Source organism: Scleropages formosus, chromosome 18, assembly GCF_900964775.1.
Source record: "Scleropages formosus chromosome 18, fSclFor1.1, whole genome shotgun sequence".
Taxonomy (NCBI): Eukaryota; Metazoa; Chordata; class Actinopteri; order Osteoglossiformes; family Osteoglossidae; genus Scleropages; species Scleropages formosus.
Window position 1 is genome coordinate 20,568,634 of NC_041823.1, and position 13,275 is coordinate 20,581,908.

A 13,275-nucleotide genomic window follows, 5' to 3' on the forward strand; every position below is an offset into this window, starting at 1 on the left:
AAAGGACACAGATCCCAAAATTTTACCAACACAGCTTTTTGAGTATGGACAGATTCAGCTGTCCACGTCAGATGGTTGTGATGCCGGAGGTAGAAATGAAAACAAATTGAAAACTTATGCTGTGGAGCCGAATCATTGCTCACCACAATTGCGTGCTGCAGGGAAAGAAAGGGCATGGCGCCATGACACAAAGGGCAAGGCTGTGATCACATCCACTGTCCAACAAGTGTCAGACATCCCAAGTCCTTTAACACAATTCAGCCACCCATTTGAGGCTGGTTTATGTTTGCCCGAATCCAATCCACTGAACAGTGTTGTCAGCTCTGTGTCCATGGGCGAGAGGCCAGTGTGGAAACCTGAAGTCATTGCTCCTGCGAGCCTGGCTGCAGTGGCTTTCCGTTTGTCCCAGTCACTGGAGATCCCACTCTTCTGCAGAAGGGATCTGCTGTCTGAGAACAGGGAGGCACTCCTGCGTGTGCTGCAGGAGAGGCATGGAGTGCAGCTCCAGGAGAATCTCCGTAGTTTGCAGCAGAGTCTGTGTTGCAGTGCAGGAGTGACAGACAAAGCATGCACTGCTCACAAGACAAGCGGAGAAAACGTTTCCATGGGTAGGTTACGTTGTGTTGACAATGTGCTGCAAACCGTGTATATTCTTAACTGAGTGTAAGTGCTGGAATTTTCTACTCATGGGATAAATTCATGCTTGTTTTCTCCAGAGCCATTTACTTACAGTCAACAGTCATAAAGTGTGGCATGTTTGCAAATGGTTAGAAGAATCATGAATTCATATTATAGGTTATTTTGTTCCAATTTGCTGCCGATTGACACTGTGTATTTGTTTGATTTTTCAGCTACAACTAGCTCAGCTGGCTCCCATCCAGAGTCCAGTGACAGTCACACCATTTCTCATGGATATAATGTCCCACAGTCAGAACAGCCTTGGCTATGCTCAGCCATACCAGAGAGCCACGTGAGGCATAGAAGAGAACCTCAGCCACACCTGCTCATGCCAGAACTCCCAAAGAAGCAGAGAACAGAGTCGCAGCCCCACCTGTCCATGCAAGAGCTCCAGAAGATGAGAAGAAAGGAGCCCCAACCCTGCTTGTCCATTTCAGAGCTCAAGAAAAGGCAGAGAAAGCAAGAATACTCCGAGAGAGAGATACCACATATCTTTATGAAGTTACCACAGGCAAATGTCACAGTGAGCTTGCAACCCATCAACCACCAATACTTACAACATTAGTCACTTTCAAGCTTCTGCTAGCATTAAAGTTTGAAGATAAGCAACTTATGTTTTGAGTATGTTTTAATTGTGCGTGTTTTTACCTCTGTTTTTTATGTCTTTATGTGCATGTAAAGTGCAGATTACACAATTACATTTACATTTATTCATTTAGCAGACGCGTTGTCCAAAGCAACATACATCTCAGCAAAAGTACAATTTATGCATTACATTGAAAGAAGGAGACATAGCTGCAGACATGAAAGTCTCAAGCACACCTAGTTTGTTCCCTACCACCTTGCTACACCGAGGTTCATCGTTCAAGTAGGTGCATAAGACACAGACAAATCCCGATACCCACACCAATTTTTTTTTTTAATTTTAATTTCTTTATTAAATATTATAGGATACACAAATGAGCAGTACAATACCAGAGTAATGGATGAATAAAGGTTGTATCTGGGGATGCTTCTGGAGTTACAATTGTAATTACAATTGAATATGATTTGTCTTTTCTTTATTTGTTACACTAGCAATGGTGCAACTTGTCATTATAATAATGCAGAAATGTACTTCCCTTTTTGTCCCTACAGTGTAATTCAAGCCCCTTTGTAAAGTTCACTGAGTATGATCCAGAGAAGCTACTGGGACCTCACTCCCCCGAATTTGTAATGGATTTCCAGCCTACTTTTCCTTCATCGCCTAAACTTTCTGTCCGTGGAATGCACACTGGGCTTCAGCTGCCTTTGGATCGCATGTCAAATACAAGAACCGTAAGAGCAAACTCCGGAGATGAAAGCTTGTGGTATTGCCCTGATGAATGCTTTAGAGGTCAGTCAGAAACCAGACCATATGAAACAGTGGACAAATCACATATTACTCATTGGCCACAGCAGTCGTCCATCAATGAGTGGAGTTTTTCTCCTGTGCACAACTTACATTCTACTCTCAGTTTCTACTCAAGTTCTCTCCCTGAAATAAGTACTTCAGTCAGAAGATTCAATGGGTCTGACATTGATTATTACCCCCCATCTGAGTGGCTAGTGCGAGGATGTCATTCTTCGCAACCCTCCTTTTCCTACTACCCCAGTCCAGATCAGTGGTCCTTTCCCCGGATGAGACTCTATTGATTTACTTTAATTACAAAATATATGGGATTGTCAAAAAGTATGTGTAGTAATCTGTATAAATAATACAGATTATTGCAGATACTTTTTTACTTTTCTTGTATGTACTGAAAAACATTGCATGTAAGAAAGACAATTTGACTGAACAGCTTTAGGAGCCTTTTTCTGATATGTTTACACAGTAGGAGTGCTGTTATACAGTAAATGTAACTGGTGATGACTTTTTCCAAGCAATTGTGGTTTCAGTAATTTTGGTCACCATAATATTTGATTTCTTTATGTAGATACTGTAGTGCCGAATAGTCATGATGTTGAAATAATCCTTGGTTATCTAATGTTTATTTACCAGAGAAAATTGTTTATTTAAATACAACAATAAAGCAAAATTAAAGATAAGCCGCAGTGTAAATTGAAAATGATTAAGTTATATTATTGACAGTTTGAGGGGGTGCGGTGGCGCAGTGGGTTGGACCGCAGTCCTACTCTCCGGTGGGTCTGGGGTTCGAGTCCCGCTTGGGGTGCCTTGTGACGGACTGGCGTCCCGTCCTGGGTGTGTCCCCTTCCCCCTCCGGCCTTACGCCCTGTGTTGCCGGGTAGGCTCCGGTTCCCCGTGACCCCGTAAGGGACAAGCGGTTCTGAAAATGTGTGTGTGTGTGTGTGTGTGTGTGTGTATTGACAGTTTGTCTCCCTTCTGCCAAATTACACAAACAGCATTAAATTTTAGTATAATACTGTGATATAGGTTAATCTTTCAAATAGCCATTTTCTCATGAAGAATATTTTAATTAGTATTCTGTTCTCTTTAAACATTTTTTTTAAAACAGAAAGATTTCTTTTGCTAATGCTTCTGTTTCTAGACAGTTTAGATTGTTTCTCCCTATAACTGTCATGAGTTAAAATTTCATTTACTGTGCTTTTATATGAGGAAGCAAGAAATGAAAAGAAAATGCAAGACACCATAGACCAAAGCCATAAATAGGGTTTTATTTTAAGTGGCCATTTTTATTTAACTAGGCTGAAACATAATTCATTTATCATATTCAGTGGGCAGACCAACTGCCACACAGCAGCAAATATCCAGTAAAGTAAATGAACATTATCTGCTTGTCTGTTTTTCATTATGTACAGAAGATTTTTCCTTCACATGAAACATAAAACAGAAATAATGCCAAACTAAAATCTGAAAGGAAATTGACTTTACACTCTATCTGAAACTTTTGCGTACCTAGGTGACAAGGTAAAAAATATATTTAATGTGTATACATTTATTTTTTTGTTGCATATACACAATATAGATGGGGTTTCAGTCATTTACATGTAAATTACAGAATCTGTATAATATATTTAAAAATATTTTTACAGGAATGCATTTTAAATTTTACTTTGCTGTAAATTTACACAGACTTTTAGATAACAGCAAAGTTTCGCTTTCGTACCAACATCCCTTTATTGGTTAACTACTGCAGGAACAGATGTGTTTCCTTAGAGCGGGGCCCTTTTTGTAACTGTCATTGTGGGTTATATGGTACAACACATGTTATTTTTTTCAGTATCTTCCCTCAGGGCATCAAATAGTATAATGTGTCGTCTTTTACCTGCTGATTAGCAAAATTGTTTTCCTTGCTCCACTCTCCCTTCTCATCTTCTCTGTGGGGGCTGGAGTTGCTGCTTCCCAGTGCTCTTCTGAGTTGATTCCAGAACAGCTCCTGTGCCCGGGTGGGATCTGAACAATCAGGGCCTGGCCACTGCAGGTAGGTCTTTTTCAGCATGACTTTCCTCATGCGGTGGTAGGCAGACAGTTGACTCTCTGGAATGGGCTCCAGAAAAACCAGGAGCAATACGTCCCTGAGCTCATGGAAGAGGCGGTAGCTAGCCAGCTGAATCTCCAGAGAGCACCACTCACTGCGGAGGTAGTGTTGGCTCACAATACATAGTGTCTTGCGACTTCCATACACTGCATTCACAATGTTGTCCACAATGTCCCGTCCAGGTTCGAAATCGCGGTGGTGGAGGCAGAGTCGAAGTGAAGTCTCCTTACCTTCCAGATTTGGTACCAACTGATCTAGAACCCACTGTTCATCAACTGAGTTGTAGGAAATGAAGGCATCATATTTGCATTGTTCTTCCTCATCATGAAGTTTCCGCCAGCGTTCACCAAACCAAGAACGAAACACATAGTAGCTGTACTTCAGGTTCCAGTACAGCTTTACATAGAGCAATGGTAGAACAGAAAAAATAAAGATTATGGCACTTGTAGAGACAAATAGATATAATCCCAAATCCAAGTAACACACTTCAATATCAAAGTTGTAAAATTTAGATCCTGGGAGGTCTGGACAGTCCAGATTGTACAAGTACACTATCTGGACATTGTAGTTTATCTTGGTCCAGTTCTGTAGCCAAGTATTGGAACAAGTACAGCTGATGGGACACTCATGAAGGTCAAGGTAACGTAGATTGGGAAGATGGTTCAGTAAAGCTTGATCCACAGTCCTTATGGCATTATGGGGGAGTTGTAAGACCTGAAGTTCAGTCAGGTTACCAAACACATCAGCTGAGACAGATTCAATGCCCATGTTCTCTGCACTAAGTCTTTTTAGCTTGCGGAGGTTTTTCAAAGTTCCTGGATGAAGCTGTACCATTCCGATACCAGAGTTGTCAAGTGATAAAAATTCCAAACTGGTTAAGTCATCAAACGCATCTGTTTGAAAGCTAGAGATCTGGTTATTAGTGAAGTAGAGGGATTTTAGGGAGTTGAGGCCATGGAAAAAACCATGGGGCAACAATTTCATCCCAGATGGTATCTGACCACCCAGTTTGAGGTCTTTCAGTTTGGTCAGATTCTGAAACGGGGACCTTGTGCTGTTTGGTAAGTACCGGATAAGGTTCTGCTGAAGGTCCAGCACTTGCAGCGTGGCTTGTAGGGGCCCAAAATGCCTGCTCTCAATTTCTTTTAAGTGATTATGATCCAAATAAAGGTTAGTTAGGTTGTTAAGCCCAAAAAATGCCCAATGCTGGAACTGTGAAATCTTGTTTCCACCTAAATCCAGAATACGTAGATGATTAAGGTTATGGAATGTTTTGCTGAAAATAACAGAAATACGATTATTCCGTAAATTGAGAATTTGCAGATTGTACAAATCTTCAAAACTGTCCTCATAAATATCTGTCAGAAGATTGTTGTCAAGACGGAGTGTGGTTAGATGATTCAGTCCTCTTAAGGCTTTGTGATCCATATAGGCAATATTGTTGATGTTTAGGTTGAGGGTCTGTATCCTGACAGTTTGTTTGAAAGCAAAGGGTCTAATGTAAAGTATGCGGTTGTAGCGATAGCTTAATCTGGTCAGTTTAGGAAAAGAAAAGTTTAATTTTTGGCAAGACATTAGGCTGGTCAGAACATTGTGTTCAACTATAATGTCTGTCAAGTAGTTTTGCCCTTTCAGGAAGTATAGGCAGTCTGTGCTCTTTAGCCTATTGTGTGAGAGATCCACAGCACCTGTAATGATGGGGCAATTGGAAAATGTTACATTCTCCAGGTTTTGAATCTCATTGCTCTGAAGGATCAGTTTGTGCAGTTTCTTTTTTCTGCTTTTCAAAAGCTTGCACAATTCTTCCAGCTTAAATTTGTTTGACAAACTCATGCCTGAGAAGTCTATGTGACCAGGATTAACATTTGTTAAACTTAAAAGATTGTCAGGTGAGACTCTGGTATAACGCAAGCGCACATATGTGATATTCTTCAGGTTTAGTCCTTGTAAGGCTGCCGACTGGAGTTTTTTGTTGTACGAAAGATCCAGAAGCTTGACGGAACTCAGTAAGTTAGGCTCACAGGCCAACTTGACAAGCCAGTTCTTGCAGAGATAGAGAATGGTGAGAGACTGAGGGAGGCTGGAGGAATGCTGGAGGGACTGGAGGTAATTACTGGAGAGATCTAATTTATTCAGCCTGTGCAGATGTGCCACAGATGCAGCTATCTGCGAGAAATTGTCCAGGTGGTTTCCCTGGAGGCTTAAAAAATTCAAAATAGGAAGCCCTGAAAAAATATCCAGAGAGAGTGTTTCCAAGACATTTCTGCTCAGGATAAGTTCAGTGAGATTCAGCAAACCACTGAATGCTGAGGAAGGAAGGTGGTTGATTTCATTAGAGGACAGATTCAAAGTTTCCAACTGTCCTAAATTGTAAAAAGCAAAAGCATTTATAATTTGTAGATGATTATGATCTATTCTCAGGATCCTCAGCTGATGGAGGTGAGGAAAGGAATGAGGGGGAAGAGTGTGGAGGTAGTTGTTGGATAGATTAAGAGTTTCAGCCCAAAAGGGCAAGTCCCCAACCAGAGCAGAGATATTGCTTTGTCTGCGATAAATGCAGCTGAAGGTTTTACGTTGAACTGGATCCTCAATGCAGTTCCGGAAGGCGTAGCCAGCTGTGAGAAGGATGAGCTGGCATAAAACTACCACCAAAGCCAGAGCAATGCTTTTGGCCCGAGCCATATTGTCCGGCCAATGTGACAAAAAGTAGATCCGAATAACAGATTTTTTTTCACTTGTATTCTATTCTTGCTGGGTATGTTTTTTAGCTGCGATGCCTGTTTTCAATCATAGGTAACAGCTATAATCAGGTGTCCTGAGTTTCAACAGAGCACAAGATCAGAAGTCATCTGCAGCATGACTCACAATGATCCCCAGCTGTCTGTGCCGACAGGTGCTCTGAAATTAATACAAAGGAATTAAAAAACTTGAGATGAGAAACACAAATTTCATTACTTATCCTCTCTGCCTATTTCTTGACCTGAACTGCAGTGTTTTTGAAATGCTGTATTGTTTTGGTTATTATTTGATTATTTATACTTCAGTCACAGTTCCTATGCATCAGTTCATATTCAGCTTAGTCGTACTTAAAAATTTCATTTTCCATAGTAAACATTTGCCATTACATCTTACAACATGTAAAAAATGCTTTAATTATGTGCAACAGTTTAAGCAATCAATTAAAATTTTCTCTATTGAAAATATCTGGAATATTTTCCCAGAAAAGAAGTGAGCTCATAAATACAAGCTCAAAGATATGTTCCGTCTTTTTTCACAAGAAGCACAACAATCGACCAAGTCATATTTTAATGCATGAGCGGATGAATCAAAGAACTGAACTGTAAATACTGGCTTTGCCTTACCTTTGACACCTGTACTGTAAGTTGCCATTGATTGCATTTGACGAAGACAATGCCGACAGCTCTGCCTTGGCAATATCACACAGCCTTTTCTTTTTTTTTTTAAAAGCTACAGTCAACAAAAGAAGACATTTCCCCTTTTGCCCAAGATTTGAAAGAGGAACAAGTCAACAAGTAGCACTGAAGAATAGCAGAGCTTTAAGGAACAAGGAGAAAGGTTTAGCAGGGTGAGCAACAGTATTAAAACCCACACATAATTAATTATTTTATTTACTTTTCTTAATGCTTTAATCTCGATTCAATGTTACTAAATTGAATAGTATGGTATTTTATAAATCTCTGCAGGGAAATTCAGAATCACCACAAAACAAAAAAAAACTGGTTATACTGTATAAGAATATATAGGATGAACAAGTCAAAAACTTGAGTGAGGTCAGATTATTTTAATTTTAATTTTGTGAGCATGACATTTGGATTGTTGTTTTAACTGAAATTTTCTATCAGCTCTGGTTTCCTAGTCTTGTTAAAATGCAACTTATCACTGCATACAGTTTTAATCACTTGTTGTAACATCATCTTTTTGAACCCATTAGGATTTACTAATACTTGATATGTGGCAAATATTTGTGAATATAACTTACAAAAGAGCACCGACCCTATTTATGTTAACTGCAGCAAATGAACAGGACAGTATTACAGCTGTGCATAGAATTACCTGCAATGACCCAGAAGTGGTTGTTTCAGAGAATAATAACCAATAAATTATTGACTGCCAGTCATGAATGACGTAATAAAAAAAGTTTTGTTGCATTTATCAGCCACAATAAACTCCAACTTACATTAATGATGTTTGACACTAGGTTGAAATAATGTCAGGTAGTAAATGGCTACTGACATGTGTGATTGTTTGGATTTTCAAGTGTATAGATTTGACCGTGTGTGGTACAGGGAAAGTCATCACTGCCAAGTCTCTCATTTTCAGAGTCACACTGACTAACACTGACACTGGCAAGCAGTTCCCTGTCACATGGTGTTTGATGACCCCTCTGTTCAGCAGCTCTTGATCAGCCTCTCATCTTTTGCTCTCTGGCCATCTGACAGAGTCCACAAAGTGGCAGACATGACATGACCACCCAGTCATCACAGACAGAACCCTGGGGGGAGGAATGATTAACAAAGTAGTCATATTTTGCATATATTTATAGAGGAAAATCATTCACTTTAGCTGGGGTGAATCCAGTGATGCTTGATATGTTAATGAAAAATTCCAAACTGTACTAGTCCTTCAAGCAACTAGCCACTAAAGAGTGCATATATGCTAAAACAATTTTGAAATGAAATAAGAGTTTGAGTTTATGTTTTGTTTCTTATTTGCCAAGAAGAAAAACTGGCAAGTATATACAGGCATAAAGGGTGACACAAGTTATTAAGAACTGCTTTGTCTTAGAATGTCCCATGCATATGTTTCCGGTAGTGCTCTTCAGTATGGAAGTCCTTAACCCCCGACCCCAGGACAGACAGACAGACAGACAGGCAGACTCACCGAGATGTTGTACCTGTCTCTGATACTGGTCCTCAGAGCTATGTAAGCTCCAGGAAGGAATGACAGGCAGCAAGTCTCTCCATGGTCCTGGGCCACCTGACAGGCCAAGATGCAGGGTAAGAAGGTCCCACACAAACCTGAAAGGTGCACAAGACAAGGCCCATTCAATACAACTTCTTCAGCTTCCTGAGATGCTCTGAACATCAGGTAGCCGGGTCCTGAATTCTCACTGATAGATTTGTGTTATTTTCAGGAACTACTAAACAATACAATCACATCTTAAGGTTTTCTCATAATTTTCTTAGCTTTCTGGAAAAACACAAATTTTTGTGAGTGAGTGATTTTAGCACTTAATGTAATTTCATGGTATAAGAGCGGAAGCAGTTGGGATTGTATGTCACGCTCTTTGTCTTTGCTCTCTGAGCAGTGATTTTCTAATGGATATGGTCCTGTTTTAGGTGTTTCCATCCTTGCAGGAGGGGGGCGCGGTGGGTTTGGCCCTTGCCCGCTGTGTGGTGAATCGGGGGTTTGAGCCCCACTTGGGGTGCCTTGCGGCAGACTGGCGTCCCATCCAGGGTGTGTTCCCTCCCCCTTCGCCCTTGCGCCCTTGTGCCTTATGTTGCCAGATAAGGCTCCGGCTCGCCACAACCCCTGCTTGGGACAAGCGGTTGTAGATATTGCGTTGCACTCTTGCAGGAAGTTTACTTTATTTCCCACACTCATGCAAACAAAGGGACTCACAAATGCCACAGTCTTCACAGCAGTCACACAAGTTGGAGCTCCAGTCCGAGGATTGACTGGTCACAGTGAAGTTGGTGATGGTCATCTCGGGTTGTGTACTTATCACCTGTGCCTGGTACTCCATGGCTGAAGGGCAAAGTCTTAGATGAGAGCAAAACCCACGCTGGCTGGCAGGCACGTAACAGCACCACAGATCGCACTCCGTGCTCGAAAAGATCGAAATTCGTCCAGCTCTTGCCTACCATTTGTGACTGATTGACAATGCCTCACTTCTTTTAACACAAGAATATTGTTGTACAGCTCCAAATGTGTATTTACAAAAAAATCATCTTTAAGGTATGCCTCAGTAATGTGTCGACACATAACATCTAAACTTAACCGTAAAGAAACATTTCCTATTGTACCATCCTACTAGAAAACTGAGATATGAAAAGTGACGCTAAACGTTTTTATTCTATATTTTTACAAGTGATCACAGCATGCAGAGTAAAAGTGGCGGTAACTGTGTACACCACAGGCCTACCTGCACTGGTCAAACGCGGTCTGCTAAAAATCCGTATGAGGGTCTGCTTTCAATGAAGTGCGCAAAGAAACGGAGGTGCAAGGGAGCACAATATGGCCAAGGGTTCTTATATCTGGGGTGACGTCTGGGGCTGGGTTGGTACACAGCAGCGGTGTGTCTCAAAGTCAACGCAACGCCCTACCTGCGCTTAATGGTTCATGCCAAGATGGCTAAGTGAAAGTGTTTGACTTCAGGGTGTGTGCTTTCAGTTCTTTTTAAAGGCTTGATACACACCTGCAGAACTGTTATCTCTGAAATGATGTGGGAACACAACACACACTGCGTTTTGATGGAAAAGAATAAACTTCTCATGTAGCGAGAACCTTAATGAAAGGAGTGTTTTGTGTGTGTTGTGCTGTGTGTGAAAGGCGTATGCTCCGAGTTCACTTTGCTAAAACCACTGTCAAAAGCTATGGTGGCATGAAGGTGGAGAGGTGGATTCAGTGGTTACGCTCAGTGAAATGTTCGTAATCACTACAATAGTTTGTATCCGTCAGTTGACACAAACACTAGAGAAAATACCAAGTCCTCTAATATGTCTTGTGTTACAACAAATAAAAACATGACGAAACGCAAGATTAGGGTCACGTCTCTGTTGTGGAACAGTTAGCATCAGATCCGTTTTGGATCAAAGCATTAAAATTATTATGCCACGTGAGCAACTGCTTTCCAGAGAATGTAATATTTGTCCTTCTAGAGAATACCCTACCCTCCTTGTTCTGCGTACACAAGCCCACAGTTGCCTTTTCTATTTTAAAACTCAAGTTCATTTCCTCTTCAAAGTACTTTTAATTCCCTCTCATGTAATTTTTGAGAGTCAAATTTGGTTGTTTAACCTGCAAATAATGGTTTTACCCATGCAAACTAATAAGTAGTGAAACAGATTAATTTTTGGGTAAAGAGACCCATCTGAGAACCTCTATCGTGCTTAACTAAAAGCATAAAACAACACTACATAGCATTTGAGGATCTCTGTCATGGGGGGGTTTTATGCTATTAGTCAGTCTGTGTTATTTTTGTTCCTTTCAATGGATTTTTAGATACATCTTGTTCTCCATTTACCCTTTGCTCCAACTTTTTAAGGGGGCTGAACGTTACAAAGGTAACGCTGCAACAAGTCAATACTGCGGAGCTCAAGGGCCGCAGCCTTGTCATGTCAAATAAGTTTCTCGATAAAACAGTTTCAATAATAGTTTTGTCTGTTTAAATAAGTCTTTCTCTACTTCGCAGAAGGAAATGTGTGACACATATTCAGTCGTGTAACACTGTTGATCTTCTGATGCCTTTTTCCCTTTGCCGCCTTGCCATGTGTTGTAACCCCTGCACTTTTCTACTTATTTATTTTACACTCGGCACTCTTCCGTACAAAGCTCCACACCAGCACGCCTTTCCATCTTGTTTGCAGAAACCAAGGCACCTCGGACTAAATTTCTGCCTTTTCTTCGCTAGGGTAAGATTTAGAAAACACTGCCATCCTGTGCAAGTGATGGTTGCTGTCAAAAGCTGTTTCTTCTAACAGTATAATTTACATGTACAGGTGCCCCCCCTCACACTCCAAAATGCAAATTTGGAAAGGAAAAGTGCTACTTACAGTAAAACAGGGTATAGTAGGACTGTTTCCCATGCAAAATGAAGAAAAACTTAATTATTGTGGATAAATGTGACATAGAATATTAAACAACTGGAAAGCATGTAAATCTATTCAGAGAAAGAATCACGTTTGCTTGTGTTTTCTTTAGGGAGTCCCGAAATCCCAATCTAACCATTTTTAATGTTGAATAATATACATATATACATCAAGTAATTTATATAAAAGCCTAATAATTTAATTAAGCTGCAAACTGCAGTGTTGTAACAATACTTATACTGTGTGAAACTGTCATGCATACAAACACACACAAATAAAATCTCATGCAAACCACTTCAAGGAACAAAATCTCAGTGGAAAAATACATAAACATATACTATTGATATTTTCAATATCAAGAAGGAAATAAAGTGCCATCTGTTGATTAACTTTTGTGAGGTGGGGGGGGTTGGAGACTTGTACTAGGTTTTGTACTCCATATACTAAGGGCTCAGACTAGTGATACACTTAGGTTTGATTGCAAGAACATATGTAGTGTATTGGTATGTTTTCATAAACACACACTGTCTGAAGCTGCTTGCCCAAGTTGGGTCACAGCAACCCGGAGCCTAACCCAACAACACAGGGTGCAGGGCTGGAGGGGACACACCCAGAACAGGACACCCATCCATCACAAGGCACCCCAGGCAGGACTTGAACCCCAGGCCCACTAGAGAGCAAGACCTGGCCAAACCCATTGTGCCACCACATCCCCCTGCTTTTTTATAAATATTTTTTTCATTTTAAGCCATTTGAGAAATGTTTATTTCTATTTAAATATCATGCTAAATAAAATCATTCATGTCCATATTAATGTTTGCTGCTTATCATGGCACTGATTTATAGAATATGCTTGAATGAAACAAAATGACTTCACAGAGTACTTCAATGGCAATGTGTGTGTTTAAAACGAATAGTTGGCCTTTGTACTTGCATTTTGAGGTTTTACAGAAAAATAGAATGCGAGTTTTCGTGCTTTTATGGGTTTTGCTATAGTACATTTATTTTAGTTTTTTGTTTGCTTTAATAGGACATTGTTCATTTCATATCAAACTGATGTTCAATCTATACTGATACATTTGATGATATCAGCAAATCTATTGGGTAAAAATAGATTAGAACTGTTATTTCCTGACAGGGGTCACTGAGGCTTTGGCTAGGTCCTGCTGTTTGATGGGTCTAGGATTCAAGTCATGCTTGGGGTGCCTAGCGATGGACTGCCGTCCCACCCTGGGTGCGTCCCCTGCTCCTCCATCCTTGCACCCTGTGTTGCCAGGTTAGGATCC

The 13,275-nt window shown here is 40.6% G+C and overlaps 3 protein-coding genes across 3 annotated transcripts; 1 reads left to right on the top strand and 2 right to left on the bottom strand.

Annotated features, from left to right (window-relative positions):
* The first annotated feature begins 331 nt into the window (after positions 1-331).
* LOC108922192 (uncharacterized) lies at positions 332-2,352 on the top strand. The gene is made up of 3 exons (XM_018732165.2): positions 332-608; positions 852-1,201; positions 1,816-2,352. The coding sequence occupies exons 1-3, from the start codon at positions 332-334 to the stop codon at positions 2,350-2,352; spliced, it is 1,164 nt and encodes a 387-aa protein (XP_018587681.2).
* A 1,405-nt stretch (positions 2,353-3,757) lies between these two features.
* Positions 3,758-6,839, bottom strand: tlr21 (toll-like receptor 21). The gene has a single exon (XM_018732168.1). The coding sequence runs from the start codon at positions 6,837-6,839 to the stop codon at positions 3,909-3,911; it is 2,931 nt and encodes a 976-aa protein (XP_018587684.1). The 3' UTR covers positions 3,758-3,908.
* Positions 6,840-8,580: 1,741 nt separating this feature from the next.
* Positions 8,581-10,387, bottom strand: cnfn (cornifelin). Its single transcript, XM_018732194.1, has 4 exons — positions 10,324-10,387; positions 9,801-9,926; positions 9,060-9,196; positions 8,581-8,670 (listed from the first exon to the last, which is right to left on the bottom strand). Exons 2-4 carry the CDS (start codon positions 9,922-9,924, stop codon positions 8,581-8,583), a joined length of 351 nt encoding a protein of 116 aa, XP_018587710.1. The 5' UTR covers positions 9,925-9,926; positions 10,324-10,387.
* Between the last annotated feature and the right edge of the window lie 2,888 nt (positions 10,388-13,275).

What these genes read in the sequence shown, in the direction of transcription:
- LOC108922192 (XM_018732165.2), top strand. Translation starts at nt 332, where the DNA reads ATGGGCGAGAGGCCAGTGTGGAAACCTGAAGTCATTGCTCCTGCGAGC. An exon ending in CGGAGAAAACGTTTCCATGG is followed by an intron (nt 609 to 851) that starts GTAGGTTACGTT and finishes TTGATTTTTCAG; the next exon opens with CTACAACTAGCTCAGCTGGC. An exon ending in TACCACAGGCAAATGTCACA is followed by an intron (nt 1,202 to 1,815) that starts GTGAGCTTGCAA and finishes TTGTCCCTACAG; the next exon opens with TGTAATTCAAGCCCCTTTGT.
- tlr21 (XM_018732168.1), bottom strand. Translation starts at nt 6,839, where the DNA reads ATGGCTCGGGCCAAAAGCATTGCTCTGGCTTTGGTGGTAGTTTTATGC.
- cnfn (XM_018732194.1), bottom strand. Translation starts at nt 9,924, where the DNA reads ATGGAGTACCAGGCACAGGTGATAAGTACACAACCCGAGATGACCATC. An exon ending in CTGTGAAGACTGTGGCATTT is followed by an intron (nt 9,197 to 9,800) that starts GTGAGTCCCTTT and finishes TGCACCTTTCAG; the next exon opens with GTTTGTGTGGGACCTTCTTA. An exon ending in GAGACAGGTACAACATCTCG is followed by an intron (nt 8,671 to 9,059) that starts GTGAGTCTGCCT and finishes TCCTCCCCCCAG; the next exon opens with GGTTCTGTCTGTGATGACTG.